General features: G+C 41.2%; 3 protein-coding genes across 5 annotated transcripts; 1 reads left to right on the top strand and 2 right to left on the bottom strand.

The window, feature by feature from the left end:
- Positions 1–244: 244 nt before the first annotated feature.
- Positions 245–13,556, bottom strand: slc38a8b (solute carrier family 38 member 8b). Of its 3 annotated transcripts, XM_034287790.1 has the most exons (13): positions 13,358–13,556; positions 11,048–11,161; positions 10,772–10,858; positions 5,766–5,964; positions 3,651–3,692; positions 3,536–3,560; positions 3,297–3,401; positions 3,118–3,175; positions 2,246–2,360; positions 1,846–1,993; positions 1,151–1,353; positions 1,002–1,053; positions 245–713 (listed from the first exon to the last, which is right to left on the bottom strand). In XM_034287790.1, the coding sequence occupies exons 1-13, from the start codon at positions 13,463–13,465 to the stop codon at positions 611–613; spliced, it is 1,359 nt and encodes a 452-aa protein (XP_034143681.1). In that variant the 5' UTR covers positions 13,466–13,556; the 3' UTR covers positions 245–610. The 3 variants fall into 3 exon arrangements, with proteins under 3 accessions (XP_034143681.1, XP_019907738.2, XP_012993699.1); XM_020052179.2 differs by having other exon boundaries at positions 3,536–3,692; positions 13,358–13,554; XM_013138245.3 differs by lacking the exons at positions 10,772–10,858; positions 11,048–11,161; positions 13,358–13,556 and adding an exon at positions 7,397–10,744 and having other exon boundaries at positions 248–713; positions 3,536–3,692.
- A 1,351-nt stretch (positions 13,557–14,907) lies between these two features.
- dnaaf1 (dynein axonemal assembly factor 1) lies at positions 14,908–20,032 on the top strand. Its single transcript, XM_034287366.1, has 12 exons — positions 14,908–15,140; positions 15,237–15,333; positions 15,427–15,518; positions 17,298–17,519; positions 17,613–17,779; positions 17,943–18,064; positions 18,185–18,351; positions 18,435–18,533; positions 18,631–19,210; positions 19,282–19,405; positions 19,587–19,652; positions 19,766–20,032. The coding sequence occupies exons 1-12, from the start codon at positions 15,023–15,025 to the stop codon at positions 20,030–20,032; spliced, it is 2,121 nt and encodes a 706-aa protein (XP_034143257.1). The 5' UTR covers positions 14,908–15,022.
- A 40-nt stretch (positions 20,033–20,072) lies between these two features.
- On the bottom strand, positions 20,073–24,715 carry nrn1lb (neuritin 1-like b). Its single transcript, XM_010879786.3, has 3 exons — positions 24,394–24,715; positions 23,057–23,204; positions 20,073–22,138 (listed from the first exon to the last, which is right to left on the bottom strand). Exons 1-3 carry the CDS (start codon positions 24,575–24,577, stop codon positions 21,829–21,831), a joined length of 642 nt encoding a protein of 213 aa, XP_010878088.1. The 5' UTR covers positions 24,578–24,715; the 3' UTR covers positions 20,073–21,828.
- Positions 24,716–25,177: the final 462 nt, after the last annotated feature.

Genomic DNA, 25,177 nt, shown 5'->3' with positions numbered 1-25,177 from the left:
AAAAAAGGAGATGCAGAGCAAAGAAAAGAAACACGCTAGATATGGAAAGTGATGTTTTTCAAAACGTTTTGTCTTACCCAGGTGCAGTCTATATATCTCGTAGCTCATTGTGGAGGAACTAAATCAGTCTTTGTGTTCATGCTTTCCCTAAACAACACTGCCCTCTGACACAGCAATGCAACATGACACACAGATACTGTATATGAACAGCATTATAGCTGCATATTGTAATAAGGTGCGATGACTCCAGTTTGTGATTTAAAATTGTTTCATTTAGACCACTAATAATTATTCAAGAACAAACATATGTCCATGCATGAATAAATATTTAGATAATTTTCCCCATGCAAATATAGACACATTCCTTTTGAGCTTTAGCGGTTACAGTACAATGTAAGCACACCTTTAAAACAATTTCTGAAAACAAAACAAGGACCGTAGCTCCATACTGTATCTTGAGTAAAGCTAACATTATATTATACACTTCACACTCCCGTTAACATCAACTTTTAAACTAGGATGAGCCACGAACAGGCCTGGGAACTACCATGATGACGTTGTTGGAATTATATTGACGCTGTCCAAGATGATAGTGCTGTGATTAAGGTGGTCAGAATTTGTGGAAAAGCTCCATTACAGCAATGGTAGTGCTCTGTCCAAAGATGAAGGCTCCAACGATTACAGTAATCACTCCCCACACAGAGCATACAACCCTAGAACCAAAGAAAGACAGAAAGAGAAAGAGAAAAAGGCAGGGAGATATGGGGGGGGGGGCACAGAGAGAAAGGCAGGGAGATATGGGGGGTGAGAAAGAGACAGAGAGAAAAGCGAGAGATATGGGAGATAAGGCAAGAGACACAGAGGAGAAAACCATGAGTTTATTCAGCTACATTGGATAGTTACAATATTATAGAAATTGAATCAGAAAATCAGCTTGTGTTTTCCTGGGGAGTTTGTAATTCATTTCAGATGACCTCCTAACTTTGAACTAATCCACTCACCTGACTTTATGGGACAAAGGCTCTGATTGCATTATGAATACAAGGCAAAGTCCTGCAAAATGCATTAAAACATGTTTACACAAGCACAGGATCAACATAGGAATGCTTGTTACACACACACACAACCTTTACTATACACTCTTTCATACCAGGGAAGATAAAGATGAAGAAGGCACTGATTCCTCCGATAACGCTGATGACCTCACTCATGTCAGGGACGAACATGGCGATGAGTAGGGTCACTGTGATCCACATGACAGTCAAAATCACACGGCATCGATTCTCAAACGCGTTTGTGACCCCACCCCGCCGGCGACGACGAAAGCGCAATATCAGGTCCAATATGACAGACCTGTGAAGTGGATGTCCTCAGAATCAGTTACATCATAACAAACACAACATCTGGATGTCCTCAGAATCAGTTACATCATAACAAACACAACCTCTGGATGTCCTCAGAATCAGTTACATCATAACAAACACAACCTCTGCATGTCCTCAGACTCAGTTACATCATAACAAACACAACCTCTGGATGTCCTCAGAATCAGTTACATCATAACAAACACAACCTCTGGATGTCCTCAGAATCAGTTACATCATTACAAACACAACCTCTGGATGTCCTCAGACTCAGATTGTGACAGACAAACACAACCTCTGGATGTCCTCAGACTCAGATTGTGACAGACAAACACAACCTCTGGATGTCCTCAGACTCAGATTGTGACAGACAAGCATAACCTCTGGATGTCCTCAGACACAGATTGTGACAGACAAGCACAACCTCTGGATGTCCTCAGACTCAGATTGTGACAGAAATCCAGTCCAGGTGAGGGCCTACCTTCCCAGTAGAAGAATAATAGGATAGATGGTGATGATTGAGATCCCAAACAGAAGCCTGGAAATGATCATGACGACATCAGTCCCAGGATATGACATCAGAATATCAGCCGCCACTGTGTGCCCAAACGTCAGGAAGCCAAAGATGCCTGAAAACAGAGACAGGAATGTGACTGAATTTCTGACCAATAGCCATGTATTTAAAGGAGCAATGCACAAAAAACATCAGGTCCTTTTAAAAAAAACTCCCCAGCACCCTTGTCATGCTCTTAAATCGTTCAGTTCATCCAGGTATTTGGTGCTCAACCCTACAACCACCCAACCGTCTTTACCAATATAAACATTCTGATCAGTGGTAACTGTGATTAAAGTGAAATGACCGAGTTTGAGGGTCAGCTCACCTGTGAGGGTGTAAATGAGCAGGCAGAAGAGCATGGAGATCACAGAGATCATGACCCAGTGGGAGAGCTTCTTGTTCTCCATGCTGCTGTAGATGGCTATACATGCCTCATGGCACTGCAACACACATTCATAAACATACTATTCAATCAGAGCAGCGGCAGCCAAACACATACACGCACAGCAGGGTTTCCGTGGGACGTGTGGCGCTGGATATTCTCACCAGCATGTTCATTTGCCGGATATTCGAAGATTCTAATGTCTAGCAAAGATTCACATTTCCGGCAAAGATTTGAATGTTCCCCAATAGGCGGTCCGCCAATGGGACTCAGAGTGGCACAGAATCGCATTTAACTTTGCCTGGAAAGTTGTAGTAAAATGGAATGATGTTTTTACCTCAACTACTGTATCTTGCCTCTTCGGTTATTTGTTTCAACAACACTCCTGTCTGGAAACAGGTTTTATATTTGTATTGTAGCAGTATGTTGGCTATTCCTGAGCATTATTACCCCTATCATTCTAATCCCTGCATTTCATGATCATACCTTTTCTCGCAAGCTGGCCATAAAAACGGCAGAAAAATCGGAGTAAACTGATCAGTGACCTAGCCAAAACATTAGGCTTGCCCAAATTAACGGTTTAGTACATAAAAAAAGAGCTGGTGTGCTTAACAATGGCACATTCGGGCTTGCCCGACAAGAAATAAACCTATAAACTACATTTCCCTTCATTGATTTCATCAGCCAAAAGCAAACTATTGCCGACCAACGGAAACCCTGACACACACACACACACACACAGCTCACAGACACAGCAACATGCATCACCAGAGAGATACTAACTGCCCCCAAAGCATTAAAAGCTTGTCCTGTACCTGGAAGCCAAAACAGATGGTGGGAACCACACTGAACATTGATGCCAGTGAATCTATTCTAGAAAATATACAAGGCAGATAAATAATTCATTATTACACACAAAATGTGCATACACTCATACTTGCCAAAGAAACACACACAACCACAGAGGTGTAAACCGACATATACACACACTGACCCATCACTGTGCACTGGGGTGATGACAGCCAAATGTTCATCCATCATGTAGTATTTGATAATGACAGCCACACACAGATATGTAGCGGCCAGAGTGCCAATCACACTGAGTAATAAAAAAAGACAGTGATGAGAAACAGTGATGAGAGGAAACGGGAACTTTGAAAAATCTGGACGTATCCCAATCACGTACTGGCACAATACAAACACAATAGTAAACCCTGGCTCCAACAAACCCACCTGGTGTATTTCTGGATTCCAATCTCTTTAGGAATGGAGAGAGGGAGGATGAAGATGAGGCACATGATGAAGAGGTGGAAGCGTTTGTCTGTGTACCAATTGTACGGCATCTCACCCTCAATGGAGCCAGTCACCGCCTCATACAGAGACACACACACTGGAACACACACCGGAAACAACTGGCTGGAGACACTTCACGGAAAATACTTAAAACACTTTAAAGGTGATACACATTTGATTAAAATAATGTTTCATTGTAATGTCCATATCCATAACACCTAATAGTGGAATGATGGTGTTTATATATATCCCGAAAAAACGATACACGCACACACAACACACTCCGATCAGCCATAACATTATGAGCACTGACAGGTGAAGTGAATAACAATGATAATCTCGTCATCATGGAACCTGTCAGTGGGTGGGATATATTAGGCAGCATGTCAACATTCTGGCCTCAAAGTTGATGTGTTAGAAGCAGGAAAAATGGGCAAGCATAAGGATCTGAGCAAAAATTGTGATGGCTAGACAACTGGGTCAGAGCATCTCCAAAACTGCAGCCCTTGTGGGGTGTCCCTGGTCTGCAGTGGTGAACCGGGAGAAGCGGTGAACCGGTGACAGGGTCATGGGCAGCCAAGGCTCATTGATGCATGTGGGAGCAAAGGCTGGCCCAGTGGCGTCGTTAGCCCTGGGCGTCCGTGGCTATACCCCAGGATCTTTTATGGAACAAAAATAATAATAATAAAAAAATACCCCCTGATCTATTTATCTATAATTACGATTGGACATTATGACAATGTAGACGTGTAGCCCGCTAGCGTGTACATCAAACTTTTCCACATGTACATTCAAAACCCTGTACTCTCTGTCCCGGGCGGGGCAGGAGGGTGGGCTAAGCCCCGAATGTCTTGTGATCCTAGCCACACCTCTGATCCAACAGATGAGCAACTGTAGCTCAAAGTAATGAAAAAAGTGAATGCTAGTACTGATAGAGAGGTGTCAGCACACAGTGCATCGCAGTTTGTTGTGTATGGGGCTGTGTAGCCGCAGACCAGTCAGGGTGAACATGCTGACCCCTGTCCACTGCCGAAAGCACCTACAATGGCCACGTGAGCATCAAAACTGGACCACGGAGCAATGGAAGCAGGTGGCCTCGTCTGATGAATCACGCTTTTTTTTTACATCACGTGGATGGCCGGGTCTGTGTGCGTCGCTTACCTGGAGAACACATGGCACCAGGATGCACTATGGGGAGAAGGCAAGCCGGTGGAGGCAGTGTGATCCTTTGTGCAATGTTCTGCTGGGAAACCTTGGGTCCTGCCATTCATGTGGATGTTACTTTGACACGAACCACCTATCTAAGCATTGTTGCATACCATGTACACGCTTCCATGGCAACGGTATTCCCTGATGGCATTGGCCTCTTTCAGCAGGATAATGCGCCCTGCCACAAAGCAAAAATGGTTAGGGAATGGTTTGAGGAACACAACGTATTAAAGCTGTTGACTTGGCCTCCAAATTCTCCAGATCTCAATCCAATTGAGCATCTGTGGGAGGTGCTAGACAAACAACTCCAATCCAAGGAGGCCCCACCTTGCAACTTACAGGACCTAAAGGATCTCCATCTAACGTCTTGGTGCCAGATATCACAGCACACTTTCGGAGGTTTAGTGGAGTCCATGCCTCGACGGGTCAGGGCTGTTTTGGCAGCAAAATTGGGACCTACACCGTATTAGGTAGGTGGTCATAATGTTGTGGCTGATCGGTATATATATATATAAAACATGTATGTATGTATGTATGTATGTATGTATGTATGTATGTGTGTGTGTGTGTGTGCATATATGTATGCATACATACATCTCCGGAATCAATTAAGAGATATTTTTCTTTCCTTTCCAAAAAAGTTATATTTACAGTGGTCTCTTCATTTTAACCCTTCTGTTCCTCACTCAAAACATTCCTTTTCGACTTTTTTTGAAAGGAAAGAAAAAGGTGCAGTGGTCTCTTAATTGATTCCGGAGCTGTATGTATATATATATATATATACACATACACATAATTGTATGAGTAATTATTAATAAATCTAATATTACTCATCCTCCAGTGATGCAACTGTGCATTTAGAGCCCTAAATCCGGGTGAAATGTATTTTGAATTACTAACAATATTAATAACCATATATTTATGACCAAAGGGGTGATGTTGGCAGGACAGTTTTACTGACGTTTGTCCAGCTGGTCCTGCACCACTACTAGGAAGGCCACAGAGATCATGAAGAGGTTGAAGCAGAAGCAGACCTCACACAGCTTGCCAATGGCCCCGCCGCACACTTCCCGCACAACGTCCTGATAGGTGTTCTGTCTGCTGACGGACGAGGCATAACCCAGGATTATCAGTCCGCTCATCAGGAACACTAGTGCCACCTGGGGGTGGAGCATGTAATGAAGCAGAGTTTCCAGAACAGATCTTGAAAAGGTGTGTCAACGGAGTAGCACGCTGATAACAGATTCATCTGAACATGTCATCACTTTACTCATTACTTTCATTCAGTCGTATTGTACTACTGAGATTTCTGGTTGTGATACAGGTGTCTTGTGCTTGAGCCTTAGGAAGACTCGTTGCCTTGGCTGTGGCTGATGGGTATCCTCATACAGTACAAAATACAAATATCCAGTACTGATACTGAATTGTGTTTGGGTGTTAATACAAATGAATGTTAACATTTTAAAAATAATGTGTTTTCTGATTGGAAATGAAAGCAAACTTGAAGAGCATCTAAAGTTTGTTTTATTTAATCTCTGTTGATGGAGATGGAGACATGATTTCAACATCAATTAATAATTTCCTGACAAACAGGATATGTGTTTGGTTGTCAACACTATCAAATAATGCTGTTGATTTGTCTTAACTTAAAATGTCTATGTCAAACTGACCGTTTGAAAAATAACCTAAAAACAACTAAAACAATAAAAGCATGAAGAGGGGGATTTTATTGGCGATCCTACCAGTAGTCATTGGGAGTTCAAATATTGGGAGTTTTAAAGGCATTGTTTTTGGTATTTTTAATTCTTGTCATTTGACTACACTATGTGATTTGTTGAAATTAAAATGTTACATTTATAATGAACCTGGAATAGCAGAGTAAAGTAATTTATTTACAAATTCGAGTCAGTGTCTATGGTTTAAATTGTCATAGTAAATAAATAACCAGGATTTTGTATGAACCTTGTTTTGGGTGTCTTTTATTTACTTTCAAACTTCATTTATAATGAACAACCATTTCCCAAACATTCGGTAAAAACTATTTTCAAACTCGTTTTCATGCTATGCCCTTCTTGGGGGTAAAGATGTATTTCCTTAATCAATACAAACATAAAATCCAAAATGTACAAGCACGCCGACCCAAAGCTTTGATTAAATTGCTGTTAATCAGGTTTTGTTCAGCAGGAAAGGCACAAACAGGATTTAATTTTGTTAACTTCTGATGTGTCCACACGGGCCTGCCTGGCTCCTGACCCATGAGCCTTTCATTAGAGTTAGCCTGCAAAATGAGGCGTCTAATTCACACCAAGGAGAGGAAATTCAACAAAGTAGGCCTACCGTTGTGTCTGCAGGCGCGCGCGCGCGAACACCCAAAAACAAGATTAAACTAACTTTAACCCGGTTCAAGACATGCACGGGTGCTGTATCTTACAGACATAAGTCCATGTTTGATTGAATGGACCCCGTCCCCATGTTAAGGCACATTGCCTATCTAGATTGAGTGGGTAAAAAAATACATATTTTATTGCTTTCTTCTTTTAAAAACAATAAAGTGTGTCCAATTGCCCTTGTTGTTTTATTGTTAACACTCACCAGTTCCACACTGATGGCTGTATTCACTCCTCCCGCCTTCTCAAACGCCCACGGGAAGTTGAGAAGTCCTGCGCCGAGGGCAGATTTGAGCATGATGAAAATGGCACCAAACGAACCGAGCCGGGGGGGATCCGCGTGCGACGCAGACCTTGCCAAAAGACTGATACTCTCACGGGCAAGTTCTTCCATGCTTGGCGACTCAAGTCACCGTACTTGTCCGTTTTGGCAGTTCAATACGGGGTGGCAGATCTTACCAGTAATCTCAAAGTTTCAGTGCCGCCAATGCTGGTCTTATTCAGGCTCAAGTTGCTATTGAGTGTTGGGGAATTAGGTCTCTTAACTTTCCAGTCCCATCGAGTCCTTCGCGTAATGGCTTCACAGAGGAGGTCGTCTGTCATACAATTCTGCTATATATGTAGGGCTGCCCTTGGTGATAGACATGCTGTCCACGATGCATCCACGTGTATCACAGTAGTACACCGAGGTGGATTCAATTTAAATAGCCAACATATTTCAATATGAGACGAGAAATACAACACGAAGCTGTGAACGTTGCTATGCGGGTGCATGCGTGTGTCAGTCACACCCGGACACCTAAGAAAATGTTCTCTCCAGTGGTTTGTCAACAATGTGTCAAGTTATGCTTAGAGTCCACTATAAGTCCTACCGCGGCTAATGTTGCTAGCTATTTGCTAATATTTAGTAGCAGAACGATGTAGGCTTACGGAAAAGTTGAGCATTGAAACTCGTTAGATCTCGACATGAACACGTTTTTCATCAACATTCAACAAAGGCATGTGGTTAGTCAGTCTTCCCCCCCAGGTATTGCGGTTAAGAAAGCGATTTTTCAAACTAGTTGAGAGTATATAATGTCACGAAACATGGATGACAGTTTTCTAAGTTGAACTCGGGAAAAAATATTTACTTAACTACGTTGTTGATAGGGAGGAACAAAATCAGTTCCTCGCATAGAGGGGGAAAAACAAACATTTAAATCAAACATTTTTAAACAGCTGCATACAATGTTACCTAATTCGCCCACAGAAATTAATGGGACAAAGAGTATAATGCCCATTTGTTTTTATTAAAGGTAGATCATCATCAAATACCTAAGTAGAGAAGGTGTTCTGGATAACAATACCTGCTAAGTTAGGCCTACTAAACCTTTTTTGATGGGTCAGAAGACCTGCAGTGAAGACTATCAGCCCATTTCAATTTGATCAATGTAAGTTTTTAAATGAATCCTGGAAAAAAATAACTGAGTGTTTCGAAGTTAGCCTACAGGTTACAGGTGACTTCAACTATGAGCAACTTTCTCATACATACTTTGTCCCCTTTCATCACTGCAGTCATGGGCATATTTTAGGACTTTCCAGAGGGCCCACAACATCCTATGTTTTCTTTCTATTCACACTATGAATGAACAATATTGGTATACATGACATAAGCTGTTATAGTAAATAATAGCTTATGTCTCATCCAGAGCACTTTACACAAGCAATAAGAATTTTCATATGTGACCTGTTCAGGGGCACAACAATAGCTTTTACCTTTTGGTAACTAGCCCAACACTCCAACCCCAATGCAATCTGGTGCCTCTTTTTTTTACCTTTCTAACATCTGGATCCATTTACTAGCTCCATCATTATATCCAAATGAAGTGAGTCTTATTAAACATCTGTTATAGTCCAAAACATGCCCGTGGATGTGCAGCATTGTTTTTAGAATATCGTTGGTTTTCCTACTTTTCTGAATTGTCTCAAACTATCTCAAACTCAACACATTCAAATAGGCAGAGGATGCATATCAGTGCTGCATTGGTTGGGAAATGGAAGGAGGAGTGCATCTGGGCTGTGTGTCACCAAGGAAGATGGCCTCTCCGCTGCTGTTTAGCTGTGTCACAATGGGACGCTGAACAATAGCAGCACTGGGATTTAAGGGTCCCAGGTGGCAGGAACACATGTAGAGAGGTTTTCTAAGGTCTATTTCCTGGCTGGTTGGTTAACAGTCACCCTGATATTGGCTGCACTAACGTTTGTAGCTTCCCTCACATTCGGCGGACAGCTGCATTACTCCAGCTAGCCTGAGGAAAGGCATTTCAATCAAAAATAGATTTCACTGACATCCAGTTGTGTAATTTGTTTGGTAGGATGCTATCCCACTTAAAGTATTACATTAGAAAAAGTTGGCCACATTATCTACCACTGGTGGCATGTCATACAGCTGCAGCGAAAACATATTTTTTATACGCACCCTACAGCATCGGCGCTTATTCACACAAGTATTTTTGGATCCCGGGAGCATTAACATTTGCAATTTGGCATGTGATCTCTTCACCCAGGTTGTTGTGCACAGCATATATGAGCTATGATTACCTTCAATTCAAAGTTGGCATTGTGGATGGGACTTTACAAAATAAAGTTTTTGTCATTTTAATTTTAGCAAATAACAATGGTTCAAGGCTCCGAGTGGAGGCGGAACAGGAACTGGAGTTGGTACTCACAAACACATTCCCAGCGACTTACCATTGAGGGCTTGTTTACATTACACAACATTTTCTGAGACATATTGAAGAAGACTCAAGTTCTAGATTATTTAGTTTTGTAAACTTGCAGACATCGATAGCTCCAAGCGCTAACTTCCAAAGTAGAACCCCACTCCAGAGTTTTGCTTGTGTGAAGACAATTGTGCTGGAACTGTATCAAGTTTTCGTGCCAATGCGGAAGCAAAAATGTTTTAATAAACGTTAATACTTACATTCAGTAGAATAGCAGTGCCTCCTTCCTTTCAGCTTTGAAACATATTGTGGAGGGCTGGTTAACTGATTAAAATGTGTCATTTAGGGGTATAAGTTTGCTTGACGTTGGGCATATTTTGAAGGACCTGTCCAACATAGGTCAACGTGGTCATCTTTTATCTGCAAATATCTGAAGAAGTAATTTCTAGTAAGGTCTACCCTCATTTGATCAAAGAATGCAGGAATAGTTTGCCTATAGAGTGGATAATCAAATGCTTTCGGCTAGTGTACAGCTGTAGATTGACTGCATAATATAGAAAGTTGGTATATATTTTTCATAAAAATTGAAAACCAATATGGAATAATTCCTCGAATCATGTATGACCAACTCGAATCATGTATGACCAAGAATATTATAAGAAGTTGAATGTCTATTGTGATATTACAATTCCTAAGTCTATATTTACAGCTTATTCCCTACATGCTTACAATAGAAATTAGGTTCAAACAGTGTATAAGGTTTCACTCATCTATTATTCAGGTTTGCATTTTTCATTCAACTCTCCCATTTCAGTCTCCAGAGGGATACAGGTCCCATGGGACCGGAAGAAGCCCTTGTTAATCATCTGCATACGTACATTCTTCTTGTAGGGAGCTTCAAGGGGCTTGTCCACACGCCAGCCATACATAGATGATGAGAGGACAGGCACCTGTCTACACCGTTCCTGGTAAAGCACAAGAAAAGCTTAACTTAATAATGAGCTGATACAATGTCAGCTGGTTAGTGTATATACTACATACTGTATAGGGGTTCCCAAACTGTGACCATGGCAGTGAGATTTCTGTGGACTGGCAAAAATGGAGACATCTTCATCGGAAAGATTTTGGACCTAAGAAGCTTTGTAAAAACGTACCTCCTTACTGGTATTCAGTGTAAGGTTCACAGCCTTGTCATCGCGTGACACTTTGGGCTCATATCCTTCCCTCTGGTGGAACACTTCATCGTAAACCCTTCCTTTATCTTCATGCTGTGAAAACAAAACTGTACTGTGGGTTGTAGTCTGATGGCATCATTGGAGGCAGCATTCCTATACTGTCGGGACCTGTATGCGACAGGAAGTAGAATCTTATAACCTAACCAGACAGTCAGTGATTAAAGGCAAGCCCAGCAACAGATGTACCCCCTCACACGGTAGGGCAGCTGTGAGTTGTTCATCCCTCTCAGGCCTGAAATAAAAATCTTCCCCTTTCACAGTCTTTTGTATTTCACGCTGTCGACCACCTTTTGGCTGAGAAGCAGACATGAAGACAGTTTCCCTTGTTTTCGTCTGCTTCTCATATGAGAATATTACAAAGTTGTGCAATTATTTAGGCTGTGCGTGTATGTTATTCATAATGACGGATATGTTGAGAGAAGAGCTCTTTGAAATAGACCCCACCAGCTGAGCAGTGGAAAACATAACGACTCACAATACAGAACTGCCTCTTATTTATGTAATAGTATGAATAAACACCAGGTGAGTGAGACCTTGGTGTGATGTCGGGAAGAGCTTATTGCGAAGTTCTTCTAGGTTCTTATCAGAACATAACACCTATAAAATGAAGGATGAACCAGAAAAGATGATGGCATGCGTTCAGTATTTTCAACTATTGGGTGGATTTTGCCTTACAAGGTGGAGCTAGGTCCTTGAAAATTAGTTCCCCATTTGAGCTGATGAGCTTGATTTTATGTGCTCAACATTTAAAATAATAATAAAAAAACAAAGAAATTGCTGGCCCCTATCGCCCACTTTGCAGCTAATTATGATATTGAACAGACAAGATAGATAACCCAGATAGATAATCAGCACATTTTGATAGAGCAGGGCAGAAAACCCAGAGAAAGCTAAAACGATTTTCTCTGTGCTGCCACCCTACTCTTTAGCCTTGCAAAGCACATGCATCAAATGTGGGAAATCCTATATTTGTGGATAATATATTGGGAAACAGGTTAAGATGCCGCCCACCCCTAATTATAAAAAAAAAAAACACAAAATATCAACACATTTGTTTAATAAATTTTTTCTGGCTGCCAATATGAAATATTTTACTCTCTTCTTAGGCTACTCTTCACATAGGAGTCAAACTGAATTTTGTTGTTTGCCTGCAAATGCTTAATAACAAGGTTTTGATCTGTCGTTGGAGAGTTACTAGAGATACATGTCAGAAATCCCACTAGCACACAGAGCAGTTAATGTGCACTGTTCCAGGTGTTTAACGTTCTTAATATTCAACAGAACATTTCTAAGCTACACTCTCACACAAAATAGACTTCTAGTCCATACTGCTCTAATAGTTCCTTTAAAAGTATAATTTAACAAATACCCCATATACTTATGTTTTTCTGAAGGCTAACATTGATAATCCCTTGATCCAAATATTGTAAAAGCAGTCAGGGTAACCTATCTTTTAAGTAAAATGTGTTTGTATGTTGAAATATTATATATTTCTTATATTTTATATATTTATATTATATATTTCCAACAAATGTTAATATGTAAGAAATGTTTTAGCTAATGGCATCTATGACATTATGCAATGACTGATACAAGCCACAGATGTACAAATGTCTTGTGGCATGATAGCTTTTCTACAGTAATTAAAATAAGAAATAAATTGTTAGGAATGCAGTTTTACACTGAAATGATATTCGATACACCAGAAACTTAACTCATGGTGGGGCAAAGTGAACCATTGTATCCAACAGCACAAAAAATTAGGGCTTTTGCAAAACAATGTCGGCCTACATGTCTTTATACAATTTATCAACATGTCTTATAATATATTTTTTTAGACCTGGATACATTTGCTTTGATTAAGCAGTCCTTATACCTGACGTGTAAAAAAAAATACTTTGACAATAAAAACATAATGTGGTGGCTAAAAAAACTTGGATTGGAAATCCCACTTTTTTGGTAGACCTATTTACAACATCCTAGGTTAGAACTACATGTCTTGCTGGTGTTATGTAATTACTTGTTCGCATTTATAACACACAGACAACCATTTAAATTATATTGCAACGCCACATTGGCAATGTAATTAGTTATACTTAAAATCATGTTCCAGAAATGAACAGAAAGTCATGGCTTAATGGGTCACAGAGGTTCTGGTATGATGAATAATTCAATGTTTAATGTTTGGTAGCGATACCTATAGGTTTGATAAGAAATAATTTGATTTACCTCCACTAATATGCGCTGGAAATAGGAGGACCGCGACACGCTGTCCAGCTCCGTCTGAGTGAAATGACGCGGCCATTTGGTCGTATTTTTCCTTTCTCTTTCACTCATGTCACGGCACTAAGTACAACACGTATTGTATTGTCTTTAGACGTTTAGACACATTTTACTTTTGAAGTGGACTCTCGCACTATGACGTCGATTGTCTAAAAATATTAACACGTTCCAGTTGATTCTGTCACAAAGGTGCGCTTGTGTGTTTGCTTTGCAAAAACGTTATATCAAGTTTAAACACAGTAAAGTTTTCGTCCAGATGTAGTGAATAATATAGGCTGCTTAAAAAAAATTAAGGGAATACGTAATCATCACAGTATAACACAAAGTAAATTAAACTTCAGGTATATCAATCTGTCCAGTTAGGAAGCATAAACGGTGGTGAATCAATGTCACCTGTTTTGGTGCAAATGAAAGTGAACAGCTCCACTGGAGAGTCAACAGCTAGACAACCCCCAAAAACTGATGGTTTTGCAGATGGTGGCCACAGACAATTGCTCTCTCCTTATCCTTCCTGACTGGTTCTTCTCTAGTTTTGCATTTTGAAAGTGTCCTTACTGGTAGCATGAGGCGGTAACTGCAGCCCATTCAGGTTGCACAGGTATCCTCAGGCCCATCGTCAGACCTTACGCTGGTGCCGAGGACCCTGGGTTCCTCCTGGTGCAGGACAATGTCCGGCCTCATGTGGCCAGAGTGTGTAGGCAGTTCCTGGATGACGAAGGCATTGATGCCATTGACTGGCCCTCACGTTCCACAGACCTAAATCCAATTGAGAACCCCTGGGATGTTATGTATCAGTGCATCCGACGCCACCAAGTAGCACCATTGACTGTCTAGGAGCTCACTGATGCCCTGATTCAGGTATGGGAGATCCCCCAGGACACCATCCCACGTCTCAACAAGAGCATGCCCAGATGTGGTCAGGATTGCATACACACTACTGAGTCACATTATGAGTTACTGTGATGAAATTCACGCAAGTTGGAAGAGCCTGTGCTGTTGACTTTGATTTTCGGTGTGAGTTTGAATCCAGCCCTCAATCTGTTTTTGATTTTGGTTTCCATTGACTGTTGTTACATCCCTTTGTTTTCAACGAATTGCACACATGTAAAGTAAAGATTTTGGTCTTTAATATGTTTCGTTCACCGACACCCGATGTGTGATCTAAGTGTTCCCTTCATTTTTTTTGAGCAGTGTAGTTATAACGTATTGATGTTGTCACATGTAAACCTCAGAGTGAATGCTTCATGCGCTATAGCTGTGTACCTTTCTGCCAGTCTGTGTTAATGAAAATTAGGGTACAAATAGCACACCTTAAACACGAAAACATATTTCGTAAGACGTGTGTAGTAGGTTGGTAACGATCAGTTTTATGATTTTGAATTAGAGCCAATGACAGATTTTAAAAGACAAAAGGACATCAGTAGCACAATAGAGGGCGTGGCCACCGTGAAACGTCACGGTGGTTTGGTGTTTCTCCGTTACTATGGAAACACAAGTCGTTTCCGAAGAATACGTGATAGGAAATCTGACACATTTCAACGGAATATCTACATGAACAAAAACAAAATCAACAAATACTTCACATTGTAATTACCAATCCAGCTACCGACGATGCATGATCCTAAACCCCTGGATCCCGCTGAGGTGAAGGTGGAAGATGAGAGTAACAAGGAGTCCAACCGGGTGACATTTCAAACTGGAGAGGCGATCTCCGCAACTTCTACCAGGGGTTAGTTAACTGAAAATAATTAATTTATAGTCAACATACAGCTTGTAACAACATGTTAAATCTGGCCCATACAATTCACATGTCTGTTGCCTGCAGAAAATGCCCCCACGGCGAATCGTAATTCCCAGCCGCCTGAAGTTGACAAACTCATACAAGTCAAACAACAAGAGAAAGTTAAGGACTCGGGTCCAAGGTGATCTCATAATTGAAACTAGGGCTTGAATGCTATCTCTATGCCTTCCTGACGTCTAAATTACTTGCTAACTTATGCTTTTATGTTCCTCAGAATGACAAAACAAGTTCTGAAGGAGCACTGCAAGCAAAATAAACTCTATGCGACACCTCGACTGAATGACACGCTGTATCTGCACTACAAAGGTAAGTGTGGAATTGTTGTGTATTATTTACTGTTAGATATATGTGTGCATAGCGAAATAATTAAAAGCATAGTTCATCTAAATGTAGTCTAAATAAAAGTAAAATACAACTATGCTGTTACAGTTCTTCTACAACCCAGACTCTTTTTTTCTGTCTTTGTAAAAAGGAAACAAAGAGAGAATGCAAACATGTGCAAATCATTTAAACCCTGTATTCAATAGAACAAATTACAAGGATAACATATCAAATGTTGAAAGTGAAAATGTTTATTGTTCCTTGAAAAATATATGCCTGTTTTGAATTTGATGCCAGCAACATGTTTGAAAAAAGCTGTGACAGGTGCAATAAAAGACTGGAAAGTTGTGTAAAAAAACCTGGTGGAACATCTCACAACTAATTAGGCTAATTAGCAAAAGGTCAATAACATGATTGGGTATAATAACAGCATCCTAGAGAGGATGAGTCTTTCAGAAGTAAAGATGGGGAGGGTTTCACCACTCTGTGAAATATTGCACAGGCAAATAGTGCAACAATTTTAGAATAACGTTTCTCAGTGTTAAATTGCAAAGCGTTTGGGGATCTCATTATCTACGGCACATAATATCATTAAAAGATTCTGCGAATCTGGAGATATCTCTGTACGCAAGGGCCAAGGCAGAAAACCAGTATTGGATGACCGGGAACTTTGGACCCTCAGGCAGCACTGCATTAAAAACAGACACGATTCTGTAGCAGAAATCACTGCATGGGCTCAGGAACATTTATGAAAACCATTGCCTGTGAACACAGTTTGTTGCTGCATCTAGTTAAAACTCTACCATGCGAAAAAGAAAGCATATATAAAAAAGATCCAGAAACACCACCGCATTCTCTGGGCCCAAGCTCATTAAAGATGGACTGAGGCAAATTGGAAAACTGTACTGTGGTGTGACAAATCAAAATGTGAAAAAAAAATTGCTAATCATGGACGCCATGCCCTCCTGGGCTAAAAAGGAAAGGGACCATCCGGCTTGTTGTCAGCGCACAGTTCAATAGCCAACATTCATGATGGTATGGGATTGCATTAGTGCACATGGCATGGGTGACTTGCACATCTGTGAAAGCACCATTAATGCTGTACAATATGTACAGGTTTTGGAGTAACATATGCTGCCATCCAGACAATGTCTTTTTCAGGGAAGGCCTTTCTTATTTCAGCAAGACAATGCCAAACCACATTCTGCACATATTATAACAGCATGGCTCTGTAGTAAGAGTGTGGGTGCTAAACTGGCCTGCCTGCAGTCCAGACCTGTCACCTATTGAAAACATTTGGCGCATTATGAAATCAAAAATACAACAAAGGAGACCCCAAACTGTTGAGCAGTTGAAATCCTTTATCAAGCAAGAATGGGATAACATTTCACTTCCAAAACAACAAAAATTGTTCTTTTCTGTTCCGAAATGCTTACATTTTGGAACAGAGTTAAAAGAAGTTGTTAAAAGAAGAGGTAATGCAACACTGTAATGAACATGCCCCTGTCCTAACTTATTTGAAACATGTTACAGGCAACAAATGAAAAATGAGCATATATTTTTCCAAAAACAATCACATTTCTCTGGTTCAACATTTGATATGTTGTCGTTGTGCAAATTACAATTAAATATAAAGTTTAGATGATTTGCACATTATTGCATTCTGTTTTTATTAGCATTTTAAGCAGCGTCCCAACTTTTTTGGAAACTTTTTTGTAGTATTCTGATGGTATTATTTTGTGTCTTGTGTTTTCTCTGTTTAAGGCTTCTCTACCATAGAGAATCTGGAGGAGTACACAGGGCTGAAGTGTCTCTGGCTGGAATGCAATGGGTTGCAGCGCATCCAGAACCTACAGGCCCAAACAGATCTACGCTGCCTGTTCCTTCATCAGAATCTCATACACAAGTTGGAGAATCTTGAACCACTCAGCAAACTCTGCACCCTCAATGTCTGCAACAACTATATACGTACCATTGAAAACATTGGTGAGCCTGTCTTAACTGTACTAATCTGGTCTTGCTGGGTGTGTGTATGTGTCTGTGTGTCTCCATCTATCTGATTTATGTGTTTTTTCCTAGGCTGCCTGCCTGATCTGGGTACTCTTCAGATAGCCCATAATAAACTGCAGACAGTGGGAGACATTGAGCATCTGAGTCAATGCTTTTCCATCAGTGTTCTGGACATGTCCCACAACCTGCTGGATGATCCAGAAATCCTGACTGTCCTGGAGAAAATGCCTGATTTGGTGAGTCGATGTGCTCAGTACAGGCTCATATATATTGCTGATAGAGATATCTCTATTAGCATTGTATGCTAATAGATATATTCTCGTCTTTATTTCACATGGCGACTAAAGAAAAATTGCCCCAAAAAAAACAAGCATATATATGTTATTCCCCTGTCCTCAGCGTGTGTTGAACCTGATGGGGAATGAAGTTGTGAAGAAAATCCCATCCTACAGGAAGACTTTGATCATACGTCTGAAACAGCTCACATACTTGGATGACCGACCTGTGTTCCCAAAGGACAGGTCAGTCACCCTACCTGTATGTCATTGCCAACTTGTCAGCCATAGGACTGTCATTGTGTGGGCTCTGTGATTGTGCGGTTGGTCTTTGGTTGCTGTATGTCTGCAATGTGTTATGTGAAGGGCATGTGCGGAGGCATGGGGAGCAGGAGGTCCGAAGGCAGAGCTCAGGGAGAGGGAATTATGGAAGACAAGGGAAAGGAAGAAGATCCAGGACTGTCTGGACGCCATAGCAACTATCAGAGACCAACCCAGAGAGAGACGGCGACTTAGAGAGCAGCAAGAAAGAGGTACGCAAACACAGGCACACCTGAGCACTAGTACACATACACGCTGCAAAGGTTTGATGAGGGTGTGTGCGGACCTTCTCCAGGTGAGTGTGAGACGCCTACCACTCCCGAAGTAGAGAGCCCAAGTGAAGAGAACCAGAGCTCAAGCCAGAAGGAGAAGATCCAGACATTTGGGGAGGACAGTTTGGAAGCCTGTGAAGAGTTTCTACAGACATCAAAGGAAGAGGCAGAAAAGGAGGAGTTAGGGAATAAACAGCCACAGAAGGAACAGCTATACAGAGATCAGCCAGAGCGAGGGCAACAACAAGGAGATCAGCCAGAGCGAGGGCAACAACAAGGAGATCAGCCAGAGCGAGGGCAACAACAAGGAGATCAGCCAGAGCGAGGGCAACAACAAGGAGATCAGCCAGAGCGAGGGCAACAACAAGGAGATCAGCCAGAGCAAGGGCAACAACAAGGAGATCAGCCAGAGCGAGGGCAAAAACAAGGAGATCAGCCAGAGCGAGGGCAACATCAGGGAGATCACCCGTATAGAGAGCAACTACAGGGAGATCAGCTGGATAGAGAGCAACTACAGGGAGATCAGCTGGATAGAGAGCAACTACAGGGAGATCAGCTGGATAGAGAGCAACTACAGGGAGATCAGCTGGATAGACAACAACTACAGGGAGATCAGCCAGCTAGAGAACAACTACAGGGAGATCAGCCAGCTAGAGAACAACTACAGAGAGATCAGCCAGCTAGAGAACAACTACAGCAAGATCAGCCAGCTAGAGAACAACTACAGGGAGATCAGCCAGCTAGAGAACAACTACAGGGAGATCAGCCAGCTAGAGAACAACTACAGAGAGATCAGCCAGCTAGAGAGAAACAACAGGGAGATCAAACAGATAGAAAGAAGTCCAATATGGAGTGGTCAGTAAACCGCAGGTCTCAGGGTCAGAAAGCTGAGGCGATCATGGAGCATGGCCCTGGACCGCTGGTGACAGAGCTGGAGGAGAAAGAGGAAATAGACACCATCCACCTGGGGTCGCACCCACAGCTTTATATTGATGTAAGTAAACCTGACAATATTAAAACCAATACTGTACTACAGCCAAGCATTACCAGTTACTATCACTATTATAGCGTGGTTATTACGCTTATAACATGTTGGCGTCGTTGTCTAGTTCCTCTCTGTTCAGCATCTTATCAAATGCAATAGAATGGTCCAATGACTACCTGACTCTACACAGGATCTCCCTGATTTGGAGGATATAGACTTAGAAGATCCAGAAAGGATCTGCCTCTTCTCCTCAGAGGTACATATCAAACACACACACACATACTCATTCTCACACATTATCAATAGCATATGGATGTAAACCGCTCAGTTTGGGTCAACTCTCTCTGAATTTACCACCTGTAATTCCAGCGAGTACTCCGGCCCAAGATTGAGGTCATATCAGGGGACGACAACAACGAAGAACTAATCAGTCATCAGAATGGGATAGTCTTGGCCTCAGAGACTATGCACACTTCAAATCAATGCTCAGATTCACTGTTCAGTGTCTATAACACAATTTCAAACAAATTGCCCACCTATGCCCCAGAGCTAATATCAATATCTCAGGAACAACCCAGGCATAGGCAAAGCCCTGAAGCAATCAAGCCACATGGTCTTATTGAGGAGCTAGACTAACTCTATAGAAGGCCTTGCCAATGTGACAGCAACACAACAGTGAGTTTTAGTTTTTTATTCTGGGAATTGGGCCTGTTTTGCTGAAGTTACAATACAGTTACAATATATAGGACAAAGCGTTGTACTACAACCACAGGTTTAGATCTAACAGGTTTCACCCTCTGAACAAATACTTTTACATTTTATTTTGTTGATTGTTCTTAGCTGTTCTGTTATGCTTTATATTCATTGCTCTCAGTCCCAGTGTTCTAATTTGAAATGTTCTGTTAAATGTTCATGAACTGCATTCTAATTCCATTTCAGTATAATCCCAGGCAGATTAAAGCCAGGACTCACTAAATAAAATATTTTGAATGCAGTATGAATTTATTTAAGCATTTATTTAAATATTTAAAATGAACCACTAGGTGGCACTTAGGTACAAAATGTGAACCTCTTGTTATACAAAATGTGAACCTCTTACATGATAAAAATGTATAGAACACTGATTATAATAATGCAGAAATGTCAACCTGAAGAGCAGTTATTGTCAAAGTTTTCTATATTTAATGGTACATTTCAATCTAATCGTCTATGTGTTTTAGCGGTAGCATTGTTACTGATTTCATGATCCAAAAACACATGAACACTTAAAGTGAGATTTCCAGGCTACCTCAAAGAATACATTGTCCTGTGCGCTGGTCAAGTACAGGTCACAGGGAGGCTAAACTAGGGAATAGTAGATTTTATAGTTAAGGTTCCAATCAGAAGATTAACCAAGCCCAGAATCATCATCCTGTGTCCTCATCTTTCTGATCATATCCACATATATGCACAACTGGGATTATGTAATGTTCTCTAAATATGTGTTTCTGTTGATGACATGTTTACCTTTTAATTCACTATCTCAATCTCCCCTCTCTGCTACTCTCATTAGGATCTGATGTGTGTGTGTGCTTGTCGGGCTGTGCATCAGGGAATGCTAGGCTGGAACAAAGACAGATGAGATTTATTTGCTCACAACCCTCTTGTTGTTCTGAAAGGGTTTAAGAAGGGATTACACACAAACACACTTACAGGACCCTCGCACACACATTACACGTGTTACATATTAGACCGTAGTTACTGTTGGAAGTATTAAGATGAATGCCTCACTTAGACAGTCTGGTCAGAAATAGCTGTCAGATTTCACATTAAAATGTAATTAAAGCACATACCCTTTAAAACCACCTCACATTAGACTATGCAAACAAACATTTACCTAAAGGAAATACATTTACGGACATCATTTATAAAACATTACAAAATGATCTACAGGCACACAGTGGTGGCTATTCCAAGCCCACACAGGCAATGCTTCAATGTTTTGGTCGTGAGGATTAAGTCCGTTTGTGGGTGACTAAAATCAATTTTCCAGGTGAACTAATGAAAACAATGCACAGCAGCTCATATAAAAACGTTGACGTCTGCACCTGTTACGTATAAAAATAGAGTTCACACAAAATGCATATTAAAGCACTATCAAGGACGTCAGTACTTCACTCTGATTAACAATATACACAAAACCCAACAGAAAAGTAGAGTTTGTTATTTGACATTATATACACAGAACATATATGCGTGCTGATGCCGTCAATAACCCTTAGGAGTGCGTGTGTCGGAGGGAGGGGAGGCAGGTCAAGGTAAGAGGTTTTGTGCTCGTTTGCGACTTTGTCGGAGTGAAAGGTTTGACATGTGTGTTTTAACGTAAGCTCGGTCAGGTAAAAGGACGAGGCTGACAGCGTGCCAATAACAGTCTGAGTCCGTGGAGGACAGGACTACGTCCTCAGCAGGAGCAGTAGACCGACGCTAGCTGAGAGCAGAGGCATGGTGTGGGTAGGTCCAACAGGGTCTGTGTGCCCTTTCAGAGTTTCCTGATTGGTCTGGTCTGATGCCGGCAGGCTCTGGGAGGGAGGCGCGGGCCCAGCGCTGGACGCCTGTGTGGTGCGGCGGGCACACATGTCATAGAGGTTTCCAGAAAACTGGGTCTTCCTGGACTCCTGCCTCAGCGACTCCCAGACAGCAGCTGCGTCTCCAGGACAACTGGCAAGTGCCGTGTTGGCACACACATGGAACGCGTCCCATGACCTGCAAAGGGCCCCATTTGACAACATGAAGGAGAGTGTTTTTAGAAAGAATGTGAAAAGGACGACTGTAAGGACTTTGCAGGTGTCTGAATGCAGTCCGTATCAGGGAGTGTGACTGGGTGGATGGGTTTGTACTTAGGTGATAGAAACCTGAACAAATTAGTTGGCCTAATTTTCACGAGTTGATAGCAGAATTCAATCAAAGCCGCATTGCAGTGTTTACAAAGGAGGTCTTTGTTTTATCTTATTATTGTTCTTAACTACTGTATAGAAATATATTTAAGCTCTGGACATGCCATATTATTTAAACATGGACATTTTTGTAATATTTGGGGGAGACCAAAAAAGATTTGCACTGTTATTCACCCACTGAAAAAGACAAACAATAGTTGGATAGTTTAAAATAAATAGTTTAAAATAAATGCAAGTGATCCAAAGTTAATTGATAATACACCGATTATTAACGCAATTGTGAATATGTACTGTATTGAAGCCTATCATTTTATTACGTTTAACCAAATTTCAACATTTGAAGACCTACCTTCTTTTCAGTAATAGGGCAATGGTAAATCGAATGCATTTATATTATGCATTTACTTTATGTAATACTATTCTATAACATTGATATGGAGATGTAAACCCTAAACATGTTTTAGGTTTGTCTGTGTCAAAAATTTGTTATCATAATTGTATAATCCTGCTGTTGAAAATACCTTCAAAATAACAGTTTACAATGATTACTTTCAACAAATACAACAAATACAGTGCAAGTATATTACACATCACAAAACATTGACAAAGCATGTTGAAACAACATTCATTGCACCCCAGTGGGGTTCCTGTGACATGGGAGATGAGAGGAGAGAAACAAGAGCTTAAGTGATTATTATTAGGCCTCAAATAAAAGTAAGAGACTCGCCTACAAACTGCGTCAATGTCCTGTGAGCTCTGCTCTTTCTGTGTGTCGCCCAGACTGTCACCCAGGGTAAGGAGACACTGAGCAAAGCTCTTGTAGATGACACCACAGGAGCCAGAGAGTGCAGCAGCCAAACACACTGGGGTCAGACCTAAAGGAGGGGGGAATGACATGTCAGTACTAGAATTTTACATGACCTCCAACTGTTTGCTTGTCTCGGGAAGCTAAGCAGGATCATTTCTGGTTGGTCCTTACCAGATACTGCTGGAAGTGGTTTTCAAGCGCACATAGGGAAACTCTAAAGCAGTGGTTCTCACACCTCTTCTGGGAATAATTAGTAGACAAGTTGATGTAGGGGTGCAAGCTTTAGAAAACATCAAATAAATGGAATGGCTGGTATGAGAAGGCATGTAGAGTATAAAGATCGAATTCCAATGCCCAAGGGCGGGACGAAGATATTGCTGTCTTTTTGATTGGACGTTAAATGGGTGAGTCTTTACGGCTTCTAAAAATCCCATGGCACTTAGTATAAGAGTAGGTGTTTTAAGCCTGGGGTCCAATCTGGCCTTTATATTTTCATGGCAACCTAATCTTCCTTTGCTTCCAATTGGCTCATTCATCCACACTTTTCCCACTATTAACAAATGTGTAAGATACTATAGATACTGAATGTATGCAATCAAAAATGTATTTAGGGTGCCCTGAATAAGCTTAATCTAAAATAAAATACCTTAATGTTACAGACTCTGTCAAGTAGATTAAATAGTTACATTTATTTAAATCTGAGGTTTTAGCACTGGAGCTAGATACTCATCAGCCCGCCTGATATATTACAAAGTTATATGTTAGAGTTATATCATGTGTATGTTTAATAATTCTGAAAGGATTATCCCCTCTTTGCAGGCATAAACCACATGTACATACAAATTGGCCAACATACAAACAAACAATCACAATCTCTTGGGGTGAATGCAAGCAAGCTTTAAATAGAACACTATCCTGCTACACATTCATCTGATTCTCTGGACTCACTGCGCACTCACACACACTAACAAACACAGTACTGCTCGAAAACAGAGAACAGCATGTATTTCATTAGGATGAGTGCTTTGTAAAACCTCTCTCCATTTTTGAACAGATTCAGAGAAAAATGCCTTTCTTCCCATTCCACCACAGTCCGGTACAGACCAACTTCCTTTACTAGTCTTCCAAATAATGCCCTATAATCCCTTCGCTTTCTTTCAAATAAAAAATTCTGAATAAAACCTTACAAATTAACCAGTTAGACAAAAGTAAGACACAGGGTGCTTTTAAACATACACACACACACACCCACTTACTTAGATAAAGAACAACAGGTAGAAGGAAAGTCACGATGCGGGTATGAGACCTCATACTCAACCGGGCCAGACAGAGTCCAGTGGAGCCCCAGCACAAAGTGAATGGCTCTGATCTGATGTCCACACGAGTGTTATAATCCCACAGTGAATGTTGGTGTCTTCTCAGTGTGAGGTGTCCCGTCATTCATTTGTTGGATCACCAGAGTAGAGCAGAGAACAGACGAAGAGCATCGATGCAGAGCATAGTGCCTACTCATTGGATTAACAGAACCAGGGGCAGACGCGCTACATCCAGGGGCTGTGTGTGTGTAAGGGAGGGGCAGATGACAAGCTGTGCAGAGCTTTGGGGCAACAGACCAGGGGAAACGTCACAACGTGGCGCACCAGATTAGAGCTGTTTCCTTTCCACCCTTAGTATTAGGACATAAGGGAGGTGACACCATGTAACAAACATGTTCATTGCAAATATTTTGTCAACCTCGTCACTTTAGTGACCCTTTACAGAACCCGGTAGTGTCAAAAGTGGGACGGCATCATAGAAATAGTTTCCTGGAGCCTAAGTATCTTTTTACCTGATACTTAAGGACATTACTTCTGCAACCTATTTTTCATTATTTGAGAAATGTGAAGAAAGGCTTAACCTCCTGAGACCCTGTGTCCACATATGAGGACACTGGGTGTCAGGCTTCCTGCACCATGTACTTCATTCTGCTGTGCTGGTGCATGTAACATGCATTACTTATTGATCTTTGAATACCTCACTGGTACTTACAAATGCAGTGTA

This window comes from Esox lucius, chromosome 2 (assembly GCF_011004845.1).
Source record: "Esox lucius isolate fEsoLuc1 chromosome 2, fEsoLuc1.pri, whole genome shotgun sequence".
NCBI classification, from domain to species: Eukaryota; Metazoa; Chordata; class Actinopteri; order Esociformes; family Esocidae; genus Esox; species Esox lucius.
This window is presented reverse-complemented; position numbering and strand designations above follow the sequence as displayed.